Source organism: Zootoca vivipara, chromosome 1, assembly GCF_963506605.1.
Source record: "Zootoca vivipara chromosome 1, rZooViv1.1, whole genome shotgun sequence".
Classification (NCBI taxonomy): Eukaryota; Metazoa; Chordata; class Lepidosauria; order Squamata; family Lacertidae; genus Zootoca; species Zootoca vivipara.
The window spans coordinates 75330925-75356865 of record NC_083276.1 but is presented as its reverse complement, the minus strand read 5'-3'; the positions used below and the strand labels follow the sequence as shown (position 1 = coordinate 75356865).

The 25941-nt window shown below is 42.7% G+C and overlaps 1 protein-coding gene across 1 annotated transcript in view; it reads right to left on the bottom strand.

Moving 5' to 3' along the window:
• MUC6 (mucin 6, oligomeric mucus/gel-forming) overlaps window positions 1-18532 on the bottom strand; it is a 43847-nt gene extending 25315 nt beyond the window's left edge. The window contains exons 1-13 of the mRNA XM_060277569.1: window positions 18394-18532; window positions 14954-14989; window positions 8916-8966; window positions 8312-8341; window positions 8001-8054; window positions 7348-7588; window positions 5971-6097; window positions 4469-4556; window positions 3664-3773; window positions 2171-2378; window positions 1461-1583; window positions 655-775; window positions 4-142 (exon numbers count right to left, since the gene is read on the bottom strand). Coding sequence (XP_060133552.1) covers window positions 4-142; window positions 655-775; window positions 1461-1583; window positions 2171-2378; window positions 3664-3773; window positions 4469-4556; window positions 5971-6097; window positions 7348-7588; window positions 8001-8054; window positions 8312-8341; window positions 8916-8966; window positions 14954-14989; window positions 18394-18457 — 1392 coding nt within the window. The 5' untranslated portion in view covers window positions 18458-18532. The remainder of the gene's footprint in view (window positions 1-3; window positions 143-654; window positions 776-1460; window positions 1584-2170; window positions 2379-3663; window positions 3774-4468; window positions 4557-5970; window positions 6098-7347; window positions 7589-8000; window positions 8055-8311; window positions 8342-8915; window positions 8967-14953; window positions 14990-18393) is intronic.
• Window positions 18533-25941: the final 7409 nt, after the last annotated feature.

Genomic DNA, 25941 nt, shown 5'->3' with positions numbered 1-25941 from the left:
TACCTTCATAAGAATGTAGGTGCAAACTCCATGGAAACGGTATGGCCTAGAGTCAAATGTGGTAACAAATGACCCTCCCTCCAAGGAACATCTGCCTGGACATGGCAGTTCTGTGCAGCTCCACTGACCCATCATACACTTACTAGTAAAAAGAAAAGCACATGTCAGCTGTTAACTGGGAAAGCAGATCTAAGCACATCCTCACTTTCTGGGTTATTTGTTTTAGGTCAGGATAGCTGTGCAAGTGCAATACATGGAAAAGCACATTCCCCCACCTCCTAAGGGTCGTCAGAACTGTAGTTTGTTAAGGGTGCTGGAAACAGCAGCTCTCTGAGGAATAAACCACAGTTCCCAGGATTATTGGGGGGGGGGTTTGCTTTCAATGCAAAGTGTGCACACAACCTATTATATCTCTCTTCATCTGTGCAATAGTATTTGGAACCAATAAACTTTAAAAATGAAAATCCAAATTGGACTTCTAAAGACAGTAAAAAATGCACGTCATATCCTGATCTATGTGCAAAAATCTCTATCTTTTTATGAATTTCTATCTCTGTCTTTTTTATGCATGTTTCAGCACATCAGTGCCAGGTATTCTATCCAGCTTCATGACCACAACCCATCCTTCTTTAATTAGAATACCACCGTACTCACCAGGTTCTGCATGTTGCTTTCATAACATCACCAGGAGCATACATCTCCCCATTCAGTGTGCACGGACACTGTTCTACCGGAACACATGTTCGGTTTTTTGAAATGTCATCCAAAACAGTCCCTGTCAAAGGTGAAAGCAAATGAATGGCAAGCATTTTAATTCCTTCTGAATGTATATAGGATAAAGCTTGGGAACTTTTGCAAGGTGTTTTTCCCCACTCTGGAGGAAATTCAGGGGCAGGTCTATTCACTTAGGTGCCCTTTGTATCATGGACAAATTGTGTTCCAATTTCATAGCAATAAATCTGAATAGAGACTGAAAACCATAGGTAATTAACTAAATATAAAGTGCATAGCATACACAGTCATTTGGCCATTCGGCATAGTTGAATTTAAGTTACATATTCCTAAACATACTTTATAAAGAACCTGGTTTATCTTCAGAATCACAGATAAACCTATTCACAGAATCACTTTAAACCTATTCCTAAATAAGATGATTCCTCCTAGAATGGCTATTTTTTTCTAGTAAGCCAGGAAAACACTCCCAGCTCCAACGAGCATCTTTACCTTCTCCTTAGGGAAATAATCAGGGTTGTCATGCCTACCCAATCCATAAACAAGTCATTTTTGAGCCCCATCTAACAGTGAAGCCTTAACTCAGCCCTACCTGAAAGTTAAACTGTTAGGTTCTAACTTTTAACCTTCTATTCTCTTCTGATTGGATGACACTTCACCCAGCCCTGATTATCTTCTGGGTCTCCAGGAGGCTGACCCAAGGTCTATTCATCACAATCTCCTTTTACCTTCTGGGCAGAAGCAGCCATATGTACAGTAGCTGGAACAGCTGTAATCTGGGTTGGAACATGTTTTGAGACAGGCAGAACCACACTCTTTGTAGATTTGGTTAGCTGGACATCTTCCCAAAGCTGCAAAACACAATGGTTCAGAGAGTGAAGTCAGGACAGACGGGAAGGAAAGAAGTACAGCAAATTGTCAAGAAGCAGAAAAAAAGCAATGGAGAATAGCTACAGGAGGAAGAAGGAGCAGCAACAACAAAAAGGAGCAGGCGAAACACTGATGGGGAGCATACTTTCTTCCTGTCCTCATTGGTAGCCCTGTCTTAATTCAGTGGTACCTCGGTTTGCGACCGCAATCCGTTCCGCGGAGCCGGTCGCTCCCCGAATCGGTCACTCCCTGATGGATGCTTCTGCGCGTGTGCGAAGCACCGATAGAGCGCTTCTGCACATGCGCGTGCTGCGCAGATTGCTTCTGTGCATCCGAGCGCCTTGAAATCCGGATGTAAACACTTCCGGGTCCGTGGTGGTTGGAAACCGAAGCGGTCGCAAACGGAGGCAGTCGCAAACCGAGATTTGACTGTACATGTAAATAATGAGGCATTTACTAGTTGTGCACCTTTCACTTCAGAATACTGAAGCTGATGTTTATGGTAGTTTGGCCAAAGTGTTGTTAATATCTGACATGTATAATCATGATCCGGAACCTCATAACTCACAGCAGAGGTCAGTGCTCCTCCAATCAGACACTTCCTGATGGGACATGGCACACTCCCTGGAGTACTCCGAAAGAGTAGCACAAGTACAGTTCCTCTGCCCTGGATCAGGGCAGTATTGCATGTCAAGTTGGCAGCGGATAACAAACCCTTTCCTTGAGATGTTGCAAGACTGAGACACGAGGCCTAGAAGTTGGCTGCAGATCCTAGCCTATTGGGAAAAGAAAGAAAGGCAGTTTCAATGAATGCAATGCATTTTGAGACAGGGCGTGATTGTACCACAGACTGAACTGCTTTGACAACTTGTTGTTACCAAAGGCACCCCTTGGACACTTCCATTCTGTAATAACAGCTAATAATATCACACAGGTTACAAGCATTGAGTAGGAATGTGTGCCTATAGTTAATGTAGCCTCCCCCTTATCACCATATAAGTTATGGACTAGCAACCGAAAGGCCACAGGCGGCAGTCCCTGGATCCAGTGCATTGTGCCACCACCACCCATGCCACTTTCAACGGTGGCAAAACTTCCCACCTTGCTTCCTGTTGTCTGAGGGCTGAATAACATTTAATCTTGAATGGGATAGTAGATAGGCAGAATTATGTGTGATATCTGTTGCTGTGTGGGGATTAAAAGGAGGGAGTAAAGCATGCAAAGCTATGTTTTTACTCTCCCTTGTCTATCTAACATTAACCCTTCAGGCTGCTGCCCTGACTGTGACTCTCCAGGGTTCCAGATCTTCTCTAGCCCTATCTGCATTTGACCTTGGATCTTTTGCATGTTCTGGTCTTTTATTGCATTTTGAAAAGTCTTAATAAAATCTTTTTTAAAAAAAGAAAAAGAAATGAATGGATCCCTTTTTTATTTGCAATGTGCAGGGGCCACAGCAGGGGTCAAATGGTTGAAGCCCCTGCATCATCCTCCCATCAGAGTGCCAATCCAAATCAGGCCCCAGCGTACTTGACATTTGAATTGCCAAAAAATAATATATTAAAACAAATGATTCCTTTTCTAGCAATGCACATTGTCCACAAGAGAGAGAGAGAGAGAGAGAGAGAGAGAGAGAGAGAGAGAGAGAGAGAGAGAGAGAGAGAGAGAGTATGCATGGATGGAGTGATATGTTTTTGAGAATGTGGATAGCGATGACCACTTTGGGCTCTGGTCACACTCATTTGGGGCTCCTGCCCTGCTACCAAGAGAATACAGTCTCCATCCTGTTGTGCTGAAGCTAGAATGTGAGAGAAGCAGGGAACTAACTGGGGAGAATGCCACTCCCTCACAGCTGGAAAGCCTAAATTCTCCACTTTTGAAAATCCCTTTTATTTAAAAAAAACCTCCAAAAAGATAGGAAGAGGTTGCTTTCCTCCCAGCTCTTTCAGACCGACTTAGCCATCCGCTACTGTATCTTCAATCATGGCTGTGTTTTATCAATTACTGCCTCTGTCTAAAAATATTGAAAGGTAGGCAGATCCAGAAAAATGATATGGTACATACATATTTCTTGCGAGGAATGTTAGAAGCTGCCATTTCCTCAATTGGGCAGATCTCTGCAGGATCATCAATTTTCTGCAGGGCAGCATATTTTTGAGGGTCCAGAAGTTTGCCTGTTGATCAAAGTATAAATTCAGTTGAGTTTGTTAGTAAAGAGTCCATCTTAGGCAACCTATGCACTACATAAATGGGGGTCCATTTATACACTTGACTCATTTTACATTAAAAAACAACTGTGCATGTATGAAGATAGGCAAGTGGTTTGTTGTTGTCATCAATCTCTGGAAAAATAAAACACAAGAAGTAGAGATTTTAAGGGCAGTAAAATGATGGCTTCTTGACTTTAATCATGCTCTTTCCTTCATGGAAGGGCTATTGACCCAGTGAACATCTTTGCAGAAGACAATGTTAGCCAATTTCCCCATTCCACTACAGCCCCTATACTCTATAGAAGTTTGGGGGACCCTCCAAACAGCACAGAGGATGGCATAGGGGGAAGGGCTTGGCAAAACATTGCCTCCTCACCTCTCCTGTTAATAGAAACTTCCACTAGATTCAAAACCTCAATTGGATACAAACAATGCTTTTACCTTTTCTTATTATAACACCACAGAAAAGTGATGGGAAATAAAAAACATGGGACCTTACTGCCATGTGTGAGCAAGTAGTCCTCATATTATTTCAGGGTTTTCTTTATTTTATCAACTATACTAGAAGTTTAGGCAATTAGATGACAATGTTTGGCTTAATAAGTTGTCACTGAAACCCAAACCTTTCTGTCATTTATTTCTGCACTTGAAAAACTCACCTTCACTCACAAACTCATTTAATTCTATCCCATCAAAGTTCCCACACAGTCCACATGTTCTTGTCATGTATTTTTCCTCAATCAAAACCTAAAAGAGAAAACTGAATTAGTTAGAAAAATAGTTATGCATTATATCTTGGTAAAATACAAAGCCCTGAGTAAATCAAGTCTTAAGTACTTAGAGGAGAGCTGCTCTCTGCCAGCCCATACATGAAGATCTGCTGAGAAGGCCCTCCTTGTGACCCTGCTACCCAATGTAGCACATGTTGCTGTGATGTGGGGAAAAGTCTTGTTGCTAAGGCTCCCTGTCTGTGAAAGTCCCTTCCTGTAAAATAGAGGAGACTAAGCAATTATGGCCTTAAGGCCACATTCATTCATGTCCAGCACTCAGAGCAGGGGAAATCATACCACTACTTAGCGTGCCTACTTGAGACTTCTGCACGTGCACAGAGGACACACATAGGTAGGCATACATAGACAAACATCACCCCCTCCTAAGTTGATATGTGCAGATCAGAAGAGGAAGAATGATGACAGGGGTGAGGGTGCCCATCCTGTCACTGAGACTACTTATTTCTCATGTCTTTCTGAGCACAGGTTGATAAAATGCAGCGTTGTGGCATTTTTGCCAGGAGAATGCACACCTGAGTCAACACCAACCACAATTAGCACAGCAGCAAGTTCAACGAAATGTCTGAGAACCGCTTCGTGGGCTCCTGTCCAGGTCAGTTTGACCCCATTGCATTATTAATCGTGCAACTACCCGCTATTAGATGAGGGGTGCTTTGTTTGTTTTTTGCTTTGCTTTTTTTTTTAAAAAAAAAGGAGTCTTGTTGTGACACCTTGAAGGCCAACAGATTTATGCCAACAATTAATCTGCTAGTTTTTAAGGTGCCACAGCAAGACTCCCTTTTGTTCTTGCTGTAACAGGTTAACAGGCCTCCCTCGCTGGAATTTGTCATCCTGAAGAATGTAAGTGTTCTCTCCCAATCATATTTTCTATGGGTGAAAACAGATGGTCACTTAACCATGTGGCTACTGCTTCAGCGTGTTCTACCTGTCAGCCCTAATCAGGTACGGAGTTTGTCATTCATAGGCTGTAGCCACCCAGGCAGCCTAATGTAATGCAATGCCTGCTTATATCCTTTACTTCTCTTTACTTGCAGGGAGGATGGGAAGAGCCAGCTCATGGCACGCCAAAAACCCAATGGAGCCACAGATGCCCTTTGTGACGGCTAGGGCAGGAGCCAGGGAGCAGAAAGAGTAGGTAGCCAATGCCAGGCACAGCCAGCTAATTCTAGTTTTGCCCCCGCCCCCCTGCTGAGATCCCCAAGGGCAACACTTAGACTAAGGAGGATGCAACTGATAGCCAGGGACACTCTCTGGATTGGTTGTAAGAAGGCTGGCTTCTTCATTACAACCACGCAGCAATAATGTAAAACCTGCGTGATTTTTATCATTCCAAAAATAGGCTCAGTTGATGAAAACAAGGCTTTACCCACCATGAGGTAATCATCATTATTCCAGAAAACGGCAAGCTCAATCTCCATCAGCTTGGCCACTAGGCGGATGGTGCGTCCAAAAGGTGTAATCTGAATTCCATTTCTCGTGTATGGCATCCTGATAATACTATTGGAGTACAGTAGCATGAGGAAGAGGAAAGAAGAAACACATAGACTTAGGAACTTAGTAATTCCAAGGAATTTCTAGGCTTCGTGTTCTAAGTCAAAAGCTGTCTTTTTCATCCAAACTTTTTTTTTATCATCCATAAATTAGAGATGCTTGGCAATGTCTATTTCTCACCATAAAAAGGTAAAGGGACCCCTGACCATTAGGGGTTGCGTGACCGACTCTGGGGTTGCACGCTCATCTCGCATTATTGGCCGAGGGAGCCGGTGTATAGCTTCCAGGTCATGTGGCCAGCATGACAAAGCCGCTTCTGGCGAACCAGAGCAGCACACGGAAAAGCTGTTTACCTTCCCGCTGTAGCGGTTCCTATTTATCTACTTGCACTTCGTGCTTTCAAACTGCTAGGTTGGCAGGAGCTGGGACCAAGCAACGGGAGCTCACCCCGTCGCAGGGATTCGAACCGCCGACCTTCCGATCGGCAAGCCCTAGGCTCAGTGGTTTAACCACAGCGCCACCTGGGTCCCCTCACCATACATTTCCATTAAAATTAATAATTTAAAGTTTCCTAGTCACTTTTAACATTAAATTTAAAACTATATTTGTTAAAGATCAGACTGAGTCTGGAAAAGACCACAATTCCCAATTAAGAATGCAAGGCAGGTGCCATAGCACCAGCAAAATTAAGCATTTAATTCATTCATGCCTAATGGGATGCCTTTTATTATTAATATTCATTGGACTGTTTGGGAATTTGAAAAAATGGAGGCAAAAGAACTCTAAAATCTACTAGAAACCAATTTCAGTTAGGAGAGGCCTCAGCCTTGTATCACACAATCTGATGAAACTTCTGAGCATGTGTAAAATGCTATTCCTACTGTGAAAGAATCTTGGGAGTTTGGCAAAGTCCAGCTTTCACTTTTGACAAGCTGAAGAACTGGATAGAAATGCTTCATTTCTGCCATCATTTTTTTCATAAAGTGCAAAATATGTTGCTGTTGTTTGGTTAAACCCTAGGTTTCGGGGCAAACTCCTTTTGCATGGCAAGTTTTATGTTTGTCTCCAAACAATTTCCATTAACTATAAAAATGAAAACCATGCCAATCACAAAGAATAATATGTCAAAAACTGTATTAACAACACCTACAGAGAGGAAAAGAAAAAGGCCAGCTTGAAACCTGAACCTATAGTTGTTGATTAAAAAAAGAGAGCAAAGCTTTGACCCCTTGAGCATTTTCCTATCACATGCTTACCCAACATCCTTGACTGATATGACGCCATTTTCAATTATGATAACATTGGGTCCCAACTCGATAATGATTCTGGTAATTTTTTGGTTTGGCCCACGGCGGAACTGGATGTTGAAATCCGGGTTGACGTCATTGCATACGGTGGCAAAGATGTAATTGCAAGTCCCAGAAAAATCATACAAGTACTTGTCAAAAGTTGAGAAATGCCCAGTTCCCCAGGTGGAGCATGAGCCCTTGTCCACAGCTTAAAGAAAGGAAGCAAAACTATAGTGAGGTTCTGTTGGGCTTTGATTATTCTGTTGGCCATTCTGAATGGCATTGTGCATATACTTTAGTAGTATTTTAATCAGTGAATGGATTCTTCTTTTAAATCTGTCCTCCTGGCTCATGATACATAAGCATGGGCATGTACTGTGTTGTCTGCCAACAATTATTTTTTCTAAGAGTTTCCATTCATAGCAGATGCTCCTATGAAGTCCCCATCTCACATGCTTTTAAAGACTCCAGTTTTCCTTGATGCAGAATTTGGACTGCCTGAGTGAAGAACTGTAATAGTTTTTAAAAGTATAAAATTCATGCCATGTTGCATATATCTGCCTTTTGAAGTACTGTGAACCTTTTATCACGATTTCCCACTAAAACAGGGGGAGTAATACCTGTATGATGAAGACGGGCATTATCTAGACTTCTCAACTCTTCAGAATAGGTTTCTAGAAAACAGGAAAAGGTGCATATGTCAAGTCTACATAAGTTAGCATTTCTAATTATCCTCCAATCAAATGCATTTTCATGATGAAAATATGACCCCATACTATCCTGTAGCTCATTTTAGTTTCTAGAATGTCCGGAGTATCTCATTATTAAGAAAGTAAAGAAAAGGGAATAAAAAAATGATCAATATTTTTCTCTCTCTACTACAGGGAAGCCTGACTCTGTAGGTTCTACTTCTAGGAAAAGAAATACTTACCAAGGTCAAGCCATTCAGCACTCCTTTGGCCTAAAGTGAAACAAAGGTATATTTGTTGTAGCAATATTACTGATTGTATTAAAATAACTTACCATTTATTGCTGAACCCTGTAACAGAATTTCAAGCCATTCTTTTTCCAAGCATTACTTGACCTCTGACCATTCAGCACTGATATTCTTCTCTTGAGAGAGACCTTTTGAGAAACCTACTATCACAGTGACATGTCCTGATGCCCTCCAGATATTGTTGGACTACAAGTTCCATCATCTCTGACCACTGGCCTTAGATGGGAGCTGTAGTCCAACAACATCTAAAGGGCACTTGGCTGGGGAAGGCAGGCCTTGAACCTCATTATAGGAGGAATCTCATTACAGTGACTGCTCTCCTGCGGTTCCATCCCATTTTGCTGCAGTGATGTTACAATGAAAGAAGTAGACCAGAAAGTGCTGACAACATGTTTTCTTTCCCCACCGGTGTTGCAAACTACTCCTGCATCTTTTCTCCCATTCCAGTATCACCAGGAACACATGGAATGGGGCTCGGCCAGAATAGTAGCCCCACCACTCCTGTTGCATAATGGATGTTAAATGTGCAAATTATTACCTCCTAGTCCCACTTCTAGTGCCACTCCTAGTGCCATAGGTCCTGAGGCACCTATGAAATAAAAAAGTAAATTGAATAGAGAATAAATATACAATTAATTGAAACGAACAACTTTTCACAAGTATTCTTGGGATTATGTATCTTGGTTTTAGACTCATGAATGAAATAATTATGTAGGTTAAAAACAACAAGTTGACCAAGTGGGTATTGTCTGCATTAAAGCTATTTGAGTTTAGGTTCAGTTATACTGTGCTAATCTTTTGCAAGCACATTTACTCCATCAATGGCCCACTGGACAACCCATCATTCGGAGAACCCTTACTCTGCCAATACAATGAATACAAAGGATAAGCAGTAGTGGCTTTTTACTTTTTAAGTAGTACCATAGTAACAGGGCTATTATTTTATAGAAAAAATAAGATAGTAGTAGCAATTTTATCAGGAGAGAGAAAATGATCACCAGTGTCTTGTGAGTGCAATGGTAGGGTTTCCATATTTGTTGTGGTGTCTCACTTTAATGGTCACATTAAATGGACAGACGGTTTCCCCCTCATAATATTGCAGTGGCAAAAGAAGCTGCATGCATCTGGCAAAGTTTTCCATTTTATGCCACAGGTGTCTTTCATTGAATGTTTAGCCAGGAGAAGAGGCAATTAAGAGGTGATATGATAGCCATTGTCAAATATCTGAAGAGCCATCAAAGATATGAAGGAGCAAATTTGTTTTCTGTTGCTCCAGGGGACCAGAGGGCAAGACCTGAACCAACATGTTCCAATTGCAGCAAAAGGGATTTTGACTAAATTTCAGTAAGAACTTTCTGACAATATGAGCTGTTCAATAGTGCAGCTGATTGTTTAGGAAGATAACAACAACAACAACAACAACAACAACAACAACAACAACAATTTATTTATACCCCACCCATCTGGCTGGGTTTCCTCAGCCACTCTGGGTGGCTTCCAACAGAAAAATACAATATAATAATCTATTAAACATTAAAAGCCTCCCTAAACAGGGCTGCCTTCAGATGTCTTCTAAAAATCTGGTAGTTGTTTTTCTCTTTGACATCTGATGGGAGGGCATTCCACAGGGCGGGCGCCACTACCAAGAAGGCCCTCTGCCTGGTTCCCTGTAACTTGGCTTCTCACAATGAGGGAACCGCCAGAAGGCCCTCTGCGCTGGACCTCAGTGTCCGGGCAGAACGATGGGGGTGGGGACACTCCTTCAGGTATACTGGACCAAGGCCATTTAGGACTTTAAAGGTCAGCACCAACACTTTGAATTGTGCTCAGAAACGTACTGGGAGCAAATGTAGGTCTTTCAAGACCGGTGTTATGTGGTCTCGGCGGCCGCTCCCAGTCACCAGTCTTGCTGCCGCATTCTGGATTAGTTGTAGTTTCGGATCACCTTCAAAGGTAGCCCCACGCAGAACGCATTGCAGTAGTTCAAGCGAGAGATAACTAGAGCATGCAACACTCTGGCATGGTCAGTTCTCCTTTATCAGAGGTATTGAAGCAGAAGCTGGATAGCCTTCTATTAATTATGTTGTAACGGTGGGTTTTCTGCATTGGAAGGGGTTGATTTAGATGACCTTTGAAGTACCTTCCAACCGAGAACTTGGCTCTGTATTAGACCTGACAATCCTGATATTTAGGAAGGGCTGGTCTCAGAACTGAATCCGCTCATTTCCTTCTACATTTGCCCACAATTAGTGGTTTTGTCAATGATATATGAGTTAGCCAAGTGTGGAATGATATATTTTGGTATTTGCTACATAAAAGTACTGGAAGGGGTGGGGGAAAGAAAGTATCAAAAACTTCCTGATGGCTAAACGGGAAGGAAAATAATATCTACTTTGCATTTTATTCCAGGAACAGTTACCAATGGAAGATGCCTGACAACAGATGGAATTGTGCCAAAGATAGTTTCTGACATTACTATGCTCTTCCCATTATGACGCGAGTCGACACCATTGTGGAAAAGGATTGTTTCAAGATGCTACTGTAACTTCAGAAACAAAATCTTTACAGCTCTGGCCCAGCATCAGAGGCCAGCATGATCAGGCGCATGCTGGCACCCCTGGGGCACAGAGGGACCCATCATCAATCCTTCTCACACCACCATTGAGGGCTCCATCCAGCACTGCCATCAGGGTTCCTACCATTGGCTTCTCCTGCTCTGCTGCTGCTTTTTGCTGCTGCTGCCAGTCACTGACCCCCTGGACATATTTACTTGGCTTGACTCCCACCCATCTACTGCTGCCACCGGGAAATCTAAAGAAGTCCAGGGGCAGCACATGAATAACAAGCAGCAGCAGCAGCAGCAAGCAACATGGCATGGTCCCAGATGACATAATCACTGTTGCTCTCCCTCTGGACATGTTTACTTGGCAGGCAGTGACATATTTTTTTTGCAGAGGAAGTGAGCCAAACGCTTATCCACTATGCATGGGCACCAGAGCGCCCCCAATGCAAAGCCCAGTATTGACACTGTACATTGCATTTTAGGCAATCAAAAATTATAGCTGTCCACAACATGCCTGAATACAGTATTGGCTTATTTCCCATTCAAAAACTTTGGGTTGTATTCAGCTAAATTATCGCAATGTATGTCCAAGTATGTGTTGGATATTGCAGAGCATACGCAGACTGTCCAAGCTGGCAGGATGAAGCAGGAACACAACGCTGCTCACTAGTAACTTGGTTACTACAGAGATTTATTATTTACAGCAGACTCACAAGTTACTATATGCAAGAAGATACAGACACGGATCTTAATGCTCCCTCTGAACAAAACTCCAACTACAGTCAATCAACCACAGGAAAGGTCATCATGAGTCATTATGCCTATATGGGTGACCTCGTCCAATAGCAGATCTTTTTTGAGGGCTCCCATATCTCCAGGCAGAATAACGCCCTCTGCTCAGTTTTTCTGGCCTTCAGCCAACTCCTTAATTGCTTCTGTGGGAAGCTGCATCAAAGTATAGTAGACCAAAGTCCCAACAGTATGGACCAAAGTCAGTCCTGTGAGAACAGTAGATCAATGAAGCCCTCTTTCTTGTTAGCATCCTTTCTTGTATACAGTGGTACCTCGGTTTATGAACACAATTGGTTCCGGAAGTCTGTTCATAAACTGAAGCGTTCATAAACTGAAGCGAACTTTCCCATTGAAAGTAATGGAAAGTGGATTAATCCGTTCCAGACGGTCCACGGAGTAACCGTTCATAAACTGAAGCGAACTTTTCCATTGAAAGTAATGGAAAGTGGATTAATCCGTTCCAGACGGGTCCGTGAAGTACTTAAACTGAAGCGTTCATAAACTGAAACATGGGTGTAATTGGTTCCGGAAGTCTGTTCATAAACTGAAGCGTTCATAAACTGAAGCGAACTTTCCCATTAAAAGTAATGGAAAGTGAATTAATCCGTTCCAGATGGGTCCGCGGCGTTCATAAACCGAAAATTCATAAACCGAGGTGTTCATAAACCGAGGTTCCACTGTAATTTAAGTTGCATCTTGATTTCATAGACAGGCTGAATGCAAGGGCTGTTTTTCATATATGCTTATGTGTTCACTCCTGCTAGAATCATAGAACCTTAGAGTTGGAGGAGACCATGGTTTAGTCCAATACCATGACACTATGGCTTGTATCCATTGTAGTGCTATCCTATCAGCACAAAGATTTACACTTGCATTCCAGGACTCGACACTGCTGTTTTTCTAGAAAAAGAGGTGCTGGAACTCACCATGAATGCCTACCATGTTATCTTGTAATGGCAATGGCACCCATCTGAGAGGTGCTGGAAATGAATTCCAGCAAGTTCCGGCTGAAAAAAGCCCTGCCTCTGGAGCAGATTTGGGATGAGTGCATGGCATGAGGAGAGGCAGGAAAGTCCCATTGTGCAAGCATAAGTCCTTGCACTGACAGAATGCTTACTTGCACTGACAGAATGCATTGGATACAAGGCAATGTAAACCTTCAGCTCCAAATCACAGGACCAGACCACGGCCGCAGTTCCACATAGAACAGTATTCACTATTGCCCATGCAATCCAAATAGCAAAAAAAAAAGAACAACGCTTAATGCTAGGTACAATATTTGTTCCTCTCAGAATTTTTCATATGTAATTATTTGCAGATGTATAACTTTCTGTGTGTCCTGTGTAGAAACTGAACCAATTTACAAGAAAGGAGATTCAGACTAAACATTAGGAAGGCCTTCCTAATGGTAAGAGCTGTCCAATAGTGGAATGGACTGCCTTGGAAGGTGGCGGACACTCCTTCATTGGAGGTTTTAAAACAGGTTGGAAAGACATCTTTGGGCCACAATACACATGATGCTAAACATATTGTTTGAAGACCCTTATATTAGATGTGCAGATACAGCCCCTACCGTGCCTTAAGCAGCAATCCTATGCACACTTTCCTGGCAGTTAGTCACACTGAACTCAATGGGACTGACTTCTGAGTAGACTTTTAGAGGTCTGCAAACATGCGCTGGATTATGGAGAAAGCTAGAGAGTTCCAGAAAAACGTCTACTTCTGCTTCATTGACTATGCAAAAGCCTTTGACTGTGTCGACCACAGCAAACTATGGCAAGTTCTTAAAGAAATGGGAGTGCCTGATCACCTCATCTGTCTCCTGAGAAATCTCTATGTGGGACAAGAAGCTACAGTTAGAACTGGATATGGAACAACTGATTGGTTCAAAATTGGGAAAGGAGTACGACAAGGTTGTATATTGTCTCCCTGCTTATTTAACTTATATGCAGAATTCATCATGCGAAAGGCTGGACTAGATGAATCCCAAGCCGGAATTAAGATTGCCGGAAGAAATATCAACAACCTCAGATATGCAGATGACACAACCTTGATGGCAGAAAGTGAGGAGGAATTAAAGAACCTTTTAATGAGGGTGAAAGAGGAGAGCGCAAAATATGGTCTGAAGCTCAACATCAAAAAAACCAAGATCATGGTCACTGGTCCCATCACCTCCTGGCAAATAGAAGGGGAAGAAATGGAGGCAGTGAGAGATTTTACTTTCTTGGGCTCCTTGATCACTGCAGATGGTGACAGCAGTCACGAAATTAAAAGACGCCTGCTTCTTGGGAGAAAAGCAATGACAAACCTAGACAGCATCTTAAAAAGCAGAGACATCACCTTGCCGACAAAGGTCCGTATAGTTAAAGCTATGGTTTTCCCAGTAGTGATGTATGGAAGTGAGAGCTGGACCATAAAGAAGGCTGATCGCCGAAGAATTGATGCTTTTGAATTGTGGTGCTGGAGGAGACTCTTGAGAGTCCCATGGACTGCAAGAAGATCAAACCTATCCATTCTTAAGGAAATCAGCCCTGAGTGCTCCCTGGAAGGACAGATCGTGAAGCTGAGGCTCCAATACTTTGGCCACCTCATGAGAAGAGAAGAATCCTTGGAAAAGACCTTGATGCTGGGAAAGATGGAGGGCACAAGGAGAAGGGGACGACAGAGGACAAGATGGTTGGACAGTGTTCTCGAAGCTACGAACATGAGTTTGAGCAAACTGCGGGAGGCAGTGGAAGACAGGAGTGCCTGGTGTGCTATGGTCCATGGGGTCACGAAGAGTCGGACACGACTAAACGACTAAACAACAACAACAACTGCTAAGGAGGTTTATAAATTGATCTGTGAAGTTTAAGTGAACTTTTTAATTGTTCTTTCTGGGGTTGTTCTACAAATCCATCTTTCAGGAATATGTTCTCCTATGTGGTTAGTGTCAAATGGCTCATTAGGTGCAGTAGAAAATATAAAACAAATAAATTTAGAACTATTCAGAACACGTCTGTATTGTTTTTAGAAAGAAAGACTTAAAACTATGTGCTTGGAATGTTTTTGGCAGTCCTGAGACCAGTTGTAACAGCAAATAATTACAGGTAAAAAAGAAAAAAGAGCAAATAACAAGAAACCACAATCCAGAAGAGAACCAAAATGAGTTACAACAGTTTTAGATAAGAACTATATACTTTTAGTAAGTAGGAAGAACAGTACATCTTTCACAGACTTACCTGATAACCTGTCTGAATGATCCATATGATTCTGATCTGAGTAATAAAGAAAAATAAATTTTATGAAACAAAAACAATGAAAGTAGAATATAAAACAGATATTTTGAAACCACAATTGATAGCAAAGTTTTTATAGCTATCTTCATGGAGTGTAACTGTACTAGCTATTAACCTGTGATAGGTAAATAGAACCTTATTCAGAGGCAAAATACCTATCATTACCAAATTCTGAGGGCAAATGGGGTCAACTTCATGCTCTGTTTGTGAGCTTCTATGGGAATCTAGCTTGGAATGATGAACTACATGGATCTTTGGACAGATGCAGCACGACAAATCTTACATCCCTAGAAGGATTCACAGAACAAATTTATTTTTCGAATCAAAAAGCGCTGAAGTCTATATCTTCTTGCATAGAAGCATCTTTCAAGTGAAATATACAAAAGAATGTATTGTTGTTGGGTATAATAGTTGGGCTCCATCCTATAAGAGTTTCATGTACAAATATGCAAGATTGCTGAAAGAATATGTAAGATCTCTTGCTTCTGGGACCACTGGAGGTTGGTATTTATTGCAGTTTCCAGATCTGAAAGTGTATTCCATTGAAGGTTCTATATGTCAAATAAAGAGGATGAATGCTCAACCGTGGCATGAAAAGCAGGGAATGTTCCACAAGTACCCAAGAGAAATGTCAAAGTGCAAAAGTCAAGAAGAGAACGATCAAATCATTCAGTTTTGCCTAAATATATTGTGTTTCAAACCAGTCATTTCCACTTCTTAACCACACTGGGATCCTTCCTTCCTTCCTTCCTTCCTTCCTTCCTTCCTTCCTTCCTTCCTTCCTTCCTTCCTTCCTTCCTTCCTTCCTTCCTTTTGGTTAATTATATATGATGGGCATTCCAGACAAGCAATGTCAAAGAAAAGAAGTGAGGTTAACTTATCTATAGCATCTTCTACCACTTTATTTCATCCTATCCCTATATATTTTATGTCCTCTAATGCTTTGGCATCCTTTCTCCCCAAAATGACAAGATTGAAAGAAGTCCCATGTTATCTATGTATTCTAGATGTGGTTTTAGACTTACCTGAACTATGCAGGAGGCTGCAGAGGAGAACCAGTAGTGCCCAAAGCATGATGTTGAGTGGAGAGTCCTTTCCCCGGCCTTGGACTCTCCTCCTCCCCTATCTACTCACAATGGGCAGTGCTGCTGCTGCCACTCTAGCCTCACCTTGTCAAGCTTGGATGCTTTATATATAGCATTACAAGGCCCTCCCTTATTCCCATGCACATTCTGAGATGGCCACAGCTGGGTAAAGTGGAGTAACCGCCAAACAGGATCTTCACTTTATCAGGCGTAATGCACGCAAATGCTATCTGGAAAAATAAAAGAAAAATACACCTCCTCTACTTGAGTATCATTTTTCCATAGCTAGTTCAACGAACTTGGCTTGCAACAGTTTACACAAACACTTTTAACAGTATTTGCAGTAGAAGTGTGGTGTGGAGTCCAAAAGAAATGCAGATCTGTAGTGCAGAAAATCTGATAACCCCGATAAAGGTGGAATGTAGCACATAGAAGATGGAGCAAGCTTGTTTTCTGCTGCTCCAGAGGGTAGGACCCAAACTAATGGATTTAAATGACAAGAAAGGAGATTCTGACTAAACATTAAGAACAGCTAAGTTGTTAAACAGAGGTTTGATGGCCATCTGTCAGGGATTCTTTAGCGGTGATTCCTGCATTTCTGGGGGTTGGACTTGGTGACCCTTTGAGTTCCTTCCAACTCTACAGTTCTATGATACAAAGACTATTGGCCAAAGAGAGGAGAGAACTGAAGTTGGGCAGTCTTGCTGTGCTAATATTATGGACAGGCAACGAGAGGAGATTCTCTCTCTCTCTTTGTATGTGTATGTTTAAAATAGAAGGCAAGGCTGATGATTTGAGATCCTACTGATACAGGTTCCTCATCTTCCTTAAAAGTCTTTCTTTCCTCCAGGGTTTATCCCTTTCACACATAGTGGGAATGAACTTTTTCAGCCCTAAGAAATGATTTTTGTTCCATGGAGGACGTCTAGACAAGCATAATTATGAAGAACAAGCTTCAGAATGTTGTGTCATAAAATGCCATTTGAATGCAGTTCCACTGTACTGTGTTGTTTAGTCGTTTAGTCGTGTCCGACTCTTCGTGACCCCATGGAGCAGAGCACGCCAGGCACTCCTGTCTTCCACTGCCTCCCGCAGTTTGGTCAAACTCATGTTCGTAGCTTCGATAACACTGTCCAACCATCTCATCCTCTGTCGTCCCCTTCTCCTAGTGCCCTCAATCTTTCCCAACATCAGGGTCTTTTCCAGGGAGTCTTCTCTTCTCATGAGGTGGTCAAAGTATTGGACACTCAGCTTCAGGATCTGTCCTTCCAGTGAGCACTCAGGGCTGATTTCCTTCAGAATGGATAGGTTTGATATTTTTGCAGTCCATGGGACTCTCAAGAGTCTCCTCCAGCACCATAATTCAAAAGCATCAATTCTTCGACGATCAGCCTTCTTTATGGTCCAGCTCTCACTTCCATACATCACCACTGGGAAAACCATAGCTTTAACCATACGGACCTTTGTCGGCAAGGCGATGTCTCTGCTTTTTAAGTTGCTGTCTAGGTTTGTCATTGCTTTTCTTCCAAGAAGCAGGCGTCTTTTAATTTCGTGACTGCTGTCACCATCTGCAGTGATCCACTGTACTAGGACACCACAAAGTTCTTCTGTCCAGATCCAATGGAAATGAATGGAAGGAGTGTTCTTGTATGACTTCTGTCCAGTTTCAGTGTGGGCTTTTGCCAGATAACTTTGTAGTAATTGTGCTCTCCAGAGGAAGAGGGAAAGAGCTGTAGCTCAGTGGTAGAAAATCTGTGTTGCTTGCAGAAGGTCCCAAGTTCAACCCGTGGCATCTCCAGGAAGGGCTGCGAGAGAACCCTGCCGGAAACTCTCGAGAACCGTTGAGTGTAGATACCGTAATACTGAGTTAATGGCCTGAGTTGGTAGGAGGCAGCTTCCTATGCTCCTATAAGCTTCTCAAATTCCCCAGCCATCTCTTCAGATTAATAGGTAAAATATGGCCTGGTCTACCCATGCATTAAAATGCAGGGAAAAGTCATGAGAAAAAGTATTGAGTTAGTAGAATGTACTGTAGACTGCAAGTGAAGGAATACATTTTTAATGCTCTGCTTTGGCAAAACAACAACAATACAAAACAAACATACAAAAATGCACTCTCCCTACTTCTACCATTAGGCGGAAGGAGGCAATCACCTCAGGTGGCAGAGCCTTAGAGGAAACATCCCTGAATATTTTGACTGAGCCCTCCAGCCATTCCCCTTAATTGTCACATGCCCGTCCCAGGCTCCCTGATCTGTCCTACTGCCTCAGTTGTTGTGAAAGCTGCCATCTACTTACCAGGTTTGAAGCAAGGTTTAACTGCTGGCCCAGTTAGCTTCTCTTTGTGGGATGGGAATGCCATCTTGTCCTTTGACTCAGGCAGCAAAATACCTTGCACCTGCCCCAGATTCCTAGCACAGCAGAGAGGGGGCTTGGCCAGAACCTGTTTCGCTCCTGAGTTACTATTTTTTACTAACAGAGAGGGAATGTTTTTTTTTAATTTTGTTCTCTGAAAATAGGGTGTGTTTTAGTGATATATGGGAGGTCACAGAAGAACACAGAACTCTCAAGTGTCAGTTCAGGGTTTCCGTAGCTCAAACCACATAGAGTCAAAATGCCTTCTTTTCCAAGCCAATATAAGGTGGTTACTGGCTCTGCAAACATACCCTGTCCTCAGTTGCCAGCCTCCCCAGTTAACACACAAAAGGAAGACTGAGAGTTGTCATCAATATAGCACTAAGTCTCTTGTTTCAGCAGCACAAGTGTTTCTCCTTGGGCAATGGTACATTCTCCTCCTCTCCTCTCACCTGCACATTCCCTAAATCTGTTTTGGGGTTTCCCCTAACCCTCCACAGCAGAATTGGGTATGGTGTGGGGTACATGAAGGGAGGAGAGGGAGAGAAGCCCATTGAGCTACCAGTAATGATTGCATGTGTGCAACTAGTGTAGGGACAACATGGAAGGGAAAGGTACTATTTGGCAACACCTTTTTCCAGAGTCCCTGGTTTGACTCTTCCAACACCTTAAAAGGTGCTGTAAAGCAAAACATCTTAGATACACAGGATAGGACTGGACCAATCTTGCTTAAGCTCAAGTTCTCTGGCTGATTTGAGGTTAATAAGATGCCTGAATGTACGGCAACTGCATGTAACAATTTACACCAAGAGCTTAACAGATTTCTTTCTCCTTTGGCTGTCTTAAGAACTCTGCACTGCATGGGAAACATTATTTTGAAATTAATTCCTAGGGACAATGGTTTCATGCCTCACTGTGTTGGCTCAATGCCTGCAATATCTCAGATTCCCTAGGTATGCCTGCAATATCTCACGACCTCTGAGGCTGGAACCACATGTGTCAGCCACTCCTTGTGTTCCCCCATAGCCTAGGTGAAGAGATATTTGTAAACACTGCAATCAACAGAGCAAAAGAACAAGTTGACAGGGACAGAGAGCAGCAGGTATATATATATATATATATATATATATATATATATATATATATATATAGGGGGGAGTTTCAGGAACATTTTCGTAAGCGCTAGAAAGCACCCTCATGATCAGTTCCTGCATTTTATTCATTTCCCCAAAGATTATCTACCAACAAAGGCCAGGTTTTATGTTTCTTATTTTAGATTGTGAACCCTCGGGTCAGCAAATTATCTATTTTATGCTTCTAAAGCAATAAAGCAACAGGATTTCTTCAAATTCCTAACAGCTGAAATAGAAAAGTCTTGCTTTAAAGAGAGACCCGCACATTACAATGAACAAGGCAATTACAGAAAATGGAAAATAATGTTTTGGGTACCTCTTCTCCATCCTGTATCCTCTAAGACTTTGTCAAGACTAGACTGTGTGAAGACATCAGGGTGTTGGGCACTTCCCTGCTCCCATCTCATGCCATTGGCTTTTGCTGTCACAGAGATGGGTGCATGGATTACTAAGGATTACTATGTCATTAGGTTACAGTAGTCACAGCAGGGCACAGACACAGTATGGAACCTGGGAGACCACTCAGCCATGAAGGTCACTGGGCCAGGCACTGTCTCTCAACCTAACCTACCTCACAGGGTTGCTGTGAAGAAAAACAAGAAGGCAGAGAATTATGTACACCACCTTGAGCCCCTTGGGGGAAAGGTGGGTTATATGTGTAATAATCAATAGGACACAGATAAGTTGTTTGATGTATTGCAGAGGGGTAGGAGGGAGTAATTTTTTATTTTTGTGTTTTCCCCTTTCTTTTCATGTTATTACATGCATACTCATGTATATAAACATTTTTTTTTTTTTTGCAGGGGAAAGAAGTGTAACCTTACACAGAAGTATATGTGTATACATGAAATAGTTGCGTACCCAGACGCAGCCCCCCTCCCCTAGGAGCCAGGCCACACAGTGAAAGGAGAAGACATGACAACATATATTTGGGGTTAAAATGGTCACAACTTTATTGAATTCAGATGTACCGGTAGGTAAACTTTGGCATAGGCACTGGGCATGTATCCCTCTTAGCCCCCTGCTGGGGGTCTGAGGCATGGCAGGGTCAGTAAGGGGAAGATGGGACCAACACAAAATGCGTGTTTACACAGCTGGTCCCTCCCCAAATTGCTGAGGATAGCACTATGGCCCATCTGCCATGCCGCAGGAAGCATGTGAGTCACCACTTCATCCCTCCTTCAGGTATTTGACTAAAGGATTCCGCTGAAGGCCTCAGCCACCAAAGTTGTGACAATTGCTATGGGGAAGGCAAAACCTGCAAAGCAGGGACAATTCCTTCCTGGCTCTGAAGAAAAAACCACCATACGACCACAGCAAAGCCTGCGTGCCTGGAAAGAAAAGGTTTTTGTTGTTGTTGTTTAGTCGTTTTAGTCTGCGAGAAAACAAGATTAGAGGTAGGCTGGCTGGGTGATGCTCTGGGGCCGACTGCACTTTTTGTTCTCTTGGAGCGGAGTGGAGCAAAGCCTTCTCCAGTGCAGTCCACTCTGATTGCTCCACCCCCCAAGGCCCCCACGGATTGACCAGGATTTTCAAAACGCGGCCAACGGTTGGGGCAAATATAGTGTGGCTTTAGAAGGAGGGGGAAACGCCGTGCTGGGTTGCAACCGCCACCCCCCTCTGTACCAGGTAAGCGGCTATTATCAATAATTATGACTGCAGTCATATAGTGACTTACCTAGTAGTAGGCACCATCAAAAAATAATGGAACTCACTTTTAAGCAGGCAGGCATTGGACTGCATTCTAGGTACTGATATATTTAACAGCTACAATACTATATATTAGAAGTAAGTCCCACTGTTTTTAATGGAGTGGGAGTCCCAGATAAGTTGGTGTAGAATTGAAGCCTAAGAGTGCTTGATTCGCTTTATAAAAGTTGTAAGTGTGGCAGGAAGGAATGAACCATTTTATATTTAAATTTATTTATTTTAAGCTCTTCTAAACTGACTTTGCAAAAAATAAAAAAGGTAAAGGTAAAGGACTCCTGACAGTTAAGTCCAGTTGCAGACGACTCTGGGGTTGCAGAGCTCATCTCGCTTTACAGGCTGAGGGAGCCAGCGTTTGTCCACAGACAGTTTTTCCGGGTCATGTGGCCAGCATGACTAAGCCACTTCTGAGGCAATGGAACACGAAACCAGAGCAGCGCACGGAAATGCCGTTTACCTTCCCGCTGTAGCGGTATCTATTTATCTACTTGCACTGGAATGCTTTCGAACTGCTAGTTGGGCAGGAGCTGGGACCGAACAACAGGAGCTCATCCCGTTGCGGGGATTCAAACCGCTGACCTTCTGATTGGCAAGCCCAAGAGGCTTGGTGGTTGAGACCACAGCGGCACCCACGCCCCATAGTTGCAAAAAATACTGAAATTTAAATAAAAATAAAAATACAAGTATAAAATAATCCAGATTGTGTTACAATAGAACAATAATTCAAAGCTACATATAACCTGCTCTGTCACAGCCTCTGAGAGAATTGAGCTATGGCGCCTACTATTCAGCTGGTAGCTGCCATATTTAAAATATTGATATACACCGCCTGTTATAAAACCAAATGTGTGGCAAATGACTAGCCTCAGTAACTAGCAAAGGCCTCAGTAAACAGATGAATTTTCAGCATGTGGTGAAATGGTATCCAGGTGATGGGCATAGCTGTCAAGTTTTCCCTTTTCTCACGAGGAAGCCTAATCAGCATAAGGGAATTTCCCTTTAAAAAAGGGAGAACTTGACAGCTATGGTGATGGGGCAGGAATGATTTCTGAGGGAAGGCTGGACACCACAACAGAATAGGCCCTTTTTCCTGTTTATGAGCGTCCACAGGCTGCAACACAACCATGAGGTACGCTCCCCCTCCCAGTGCCCCAAGGCCACACCCACCATAGCTGCCAAGTTTTCCCTTTTCTTGCGAGGAAGCCTATTCAGCATAAGGGAAAATCCCTTTAAAAAAGGGATAACTTGGCAGCTATGGCACCCACACCAGCCATTTAAAGCACTATCTTGCCACCCAGAGTAGTAATGGCTTCCCCTGAAGAATCCTGTGAGCTGTAGTTTGTTCAGGGTGCTGTGAGTTGGTAGGAGATCCCTATTCCCCCTTCCCAGAGTTACCTGGGAAGAGGGATTGACTGGTACACCACTCTAAGAATTGCATATCTGTGAGGGGCAGGTCTTTCCCTGTTCTAGAACTCTCTGGAACTTTCTGGTGGGTGCCATTGCCATTATAAGAGAACAAGGGAGATGTTCATGATGAGTTCCAGCACCTCTTTTTCTAGAAAAATAGCACTGGTGAGCGGAATAAGGCTCTGCTAATAACTCTTACCACCCTTAACAAGCAAGACTTCCCAGGATTCTTTAGGGGAAAGTCTTGACTATTAAAGTTGTATAAGTGTGTTAAATGGCTTTGGGTGGGAGTGGCCCAAATGTGTCTGTCCAGTGCACTATGGGAGAAAATAAAATGGTGGCTACTGGCTACCAGGAGGCCGCCTTGCAGTAAATTTGACACTCCTTACAGTTAAATTGTAAAGCAAAACAAAAAGTCTGTTCTGCCATGCTATATGGTAAGGACCTACCTACTCATACAGCAGAAAGTCCAGCAGTTTGCCAAAGCTACCTCATACCTCCAGTTGGCCTTACTCAGAGGCTCCCATCCTCTCTGTGTTTCTGCATGGAGCTAAGTCCTGAGGACAGAAAAGACAGCAAACAGGGGCTGAACTGAGACTTCATCTAAGATTTTGCACTTCTGAGGCAGGAAATGACAAGGATGTTTGCAGAACGCTAAGAGCTGGTAACAAGAAGCAAGTGATTAAATATCAACACAATGCTTTTACTCAGTTTTTTGTTTGTTTTTAAAGCTACAGATAGCATTTCTTCTACCAACGTGAAAACAATATCTGGTTATATAACTTCCAAAGAGAGTTGGCTCAGAGGTTTTGGGAGGGTCTGGGTTGGAGGCCAGTAGTTATAGCTAGGTCCCCTTTCAGATCACAACATAAAAGCTGTCTATTCACTTAAGCATTATAGCTTTTATGTGGGGGATGTTCCCTTTCTTCTCTGGCAATTAATACAAAAACAAAATAAAAATAACTGGCTGGTCCATTCTGCTCCCCTGCCCCCCACTGGTTGCCAATCCAGCCAAGAGATTCAAATGCCTTTTAGGGACTCCTGGTTTTGAACGGGTAATCTTTGGGTCTGAGGCTGGGACATACCCAATAAGCTATCCTAAGCCATGTAGACTATAGACTCAGAGCTTTCTTTAGACATACAAAGGAAGTGGCATATGCAACATCCCCCTCTGCAATTGGCAGGCAGTATGAAGCTTCTGGATCAGCAGGCCTGACACAAATCCTACAAACTTGGCCTTTTCCTTTTGCCTCGTCAACAGAGTAGTGTTGCTGTTAGGTCAAGTTCCACTTCCTTATCTCATGTCATGAGCTGACGAGAAGAGGACATATTTTAGTGGATTTCCCGGTTTATATGTTGTTGGTCCCCCAGTATTTTATTCATACTTTTTTTAAAAATTATATTTCTGTGTATATTGTAAACCACCCTGAAAGAGTTTATACTCAAAGGCAGCATATACAAATTTAAAATAACAGGAAGAGTTCTGCTGCATCAGACCGAAGGCCCACAGCGGTCAGCCAGATGCTCCTGGGAAGCTGACAAACCGGACATGAGGGCAATGGCCCCAACTCCTGTTGATGTTTCCCTGGCACTGATATTCAGAGGCAGATTATCTGTGATCCTGGAGACAGCATATAGCCGTCATAACTAGCCATAGGTAGCCTAACTCTCCATGAATGGGTCTAATCCTCCTTGAAAAGTCATTTAAGTTGTTAGTTGTTAAACAATACTGACCTAGACTGAACAGGAGTTGGACTTGACATAAAGTAGTTTCATAAGTTCAACAAAGATACATGATTCCTTACAGAAGACCATAGAGGGTTCCGCTGTTTTACATGACAATCTCAAGAAGTAAGCAGTGGTGGGGGCGGAGAGCAGGCAGGGGTGGGGCTGGCGTGCATCCTGGGGGTGGGGCACGCCACCTGCAGGGGTGTGGCGCCCAGCGCAGGCAGGGGGGCAGCTGCGATGGCACCCTACCGGGATCGCGCTGCCCGGGGCGGTGCGCTCTCCCCCACTCCTTTTCCTCTGCCAGTGAAGACAAGAGCATGTATCCTACCTTTATAGTCCACTGGAATGTTTTTTTTTTAAATAACCCAAAACATTTATACCCTGCTCTTCAGAAGAAACGCCCCCCCGCCCCCATAAATAAAAAATTGAAAATAAAAATTACAGTACAGTAAATACAAAAACCATTGCATACTAACACCAGCAGCAAATAAAGATGGAGCAGGCAATTCAAATATGATAAAACTCCATTATCTAAAAGGCCTAGGCAAGTAAAACGAATCTTCACCTGGCACCAAAATAGCATACATTTAATAGCTTCACGTCATGAATTTTTATATAGTCTAGAAAATGTTAAATCCAGCATTAATTTATAAAGCCTCTGATTCCCAGAAATGTCAGTGTTAAGATTTTACAGTCAATATTATTTTGACTGTAGTGTACCTGAGACTGTTTACTGTTAACTGAGTTTCCAGGACCTGCATTTGTTTGTCCATAGATAAGGGAGGGAAAGATTATATACACCTGGCAAAAAAGTTCCCATAGTGAAAATATTTTAAGTCATTTTGACTTAAACATCAAAATTTGAGGTCAGAACCTGTGCAAAGTCCAGATGCTGATAATATCAATGGATGTTATGCAATATGCCATAGCTTTTCTGAATAAACATATTGAAAAAAAATGTTTGGAATTGTGGATTTGGCTGTGATCCCATTAGTGAAATACATATACAGTGGTACCTCGGTTTATGAACACAATTGGTTCTGGAAGTCTGTTCATAAACTGAAGCGTTCATAAACTGAAGCGAACTTTCCCATTGAAAGTAATGGAAAGTGGATTAATCTGTTCCAGACAGTCCGCGGAGTACTTAAACTGAAGCGTTCATAAACTGAAGCGAACTTTCCCATTGAAAGTAATGGAAAGTGGATTAAACCGTTCCAGACAGGTCCGCGGAGTACTCAACCTGAAGTGTACTTAACCCGAAGCATGGGTGTAATTGGTTCTGGAAGTCTGTTCATAAACTGAAGTGTTCATAAACTGAAGCGAACTTTCCCATTGAAAGTAATGGAAAGTGAATTAATCCATTCCAGATGGGTCCGTGGCGTTCGTAAACCGAAAATTCATAAACCGAGGTTCCACTGTACAGGGCTCAACTAAATGGTGTAACATTGTGAAACCTGTAACCAACATGGACTTTGAAGCTTTGTCTAGTCCATCTGTTGTGAATGTTGTTTTCATT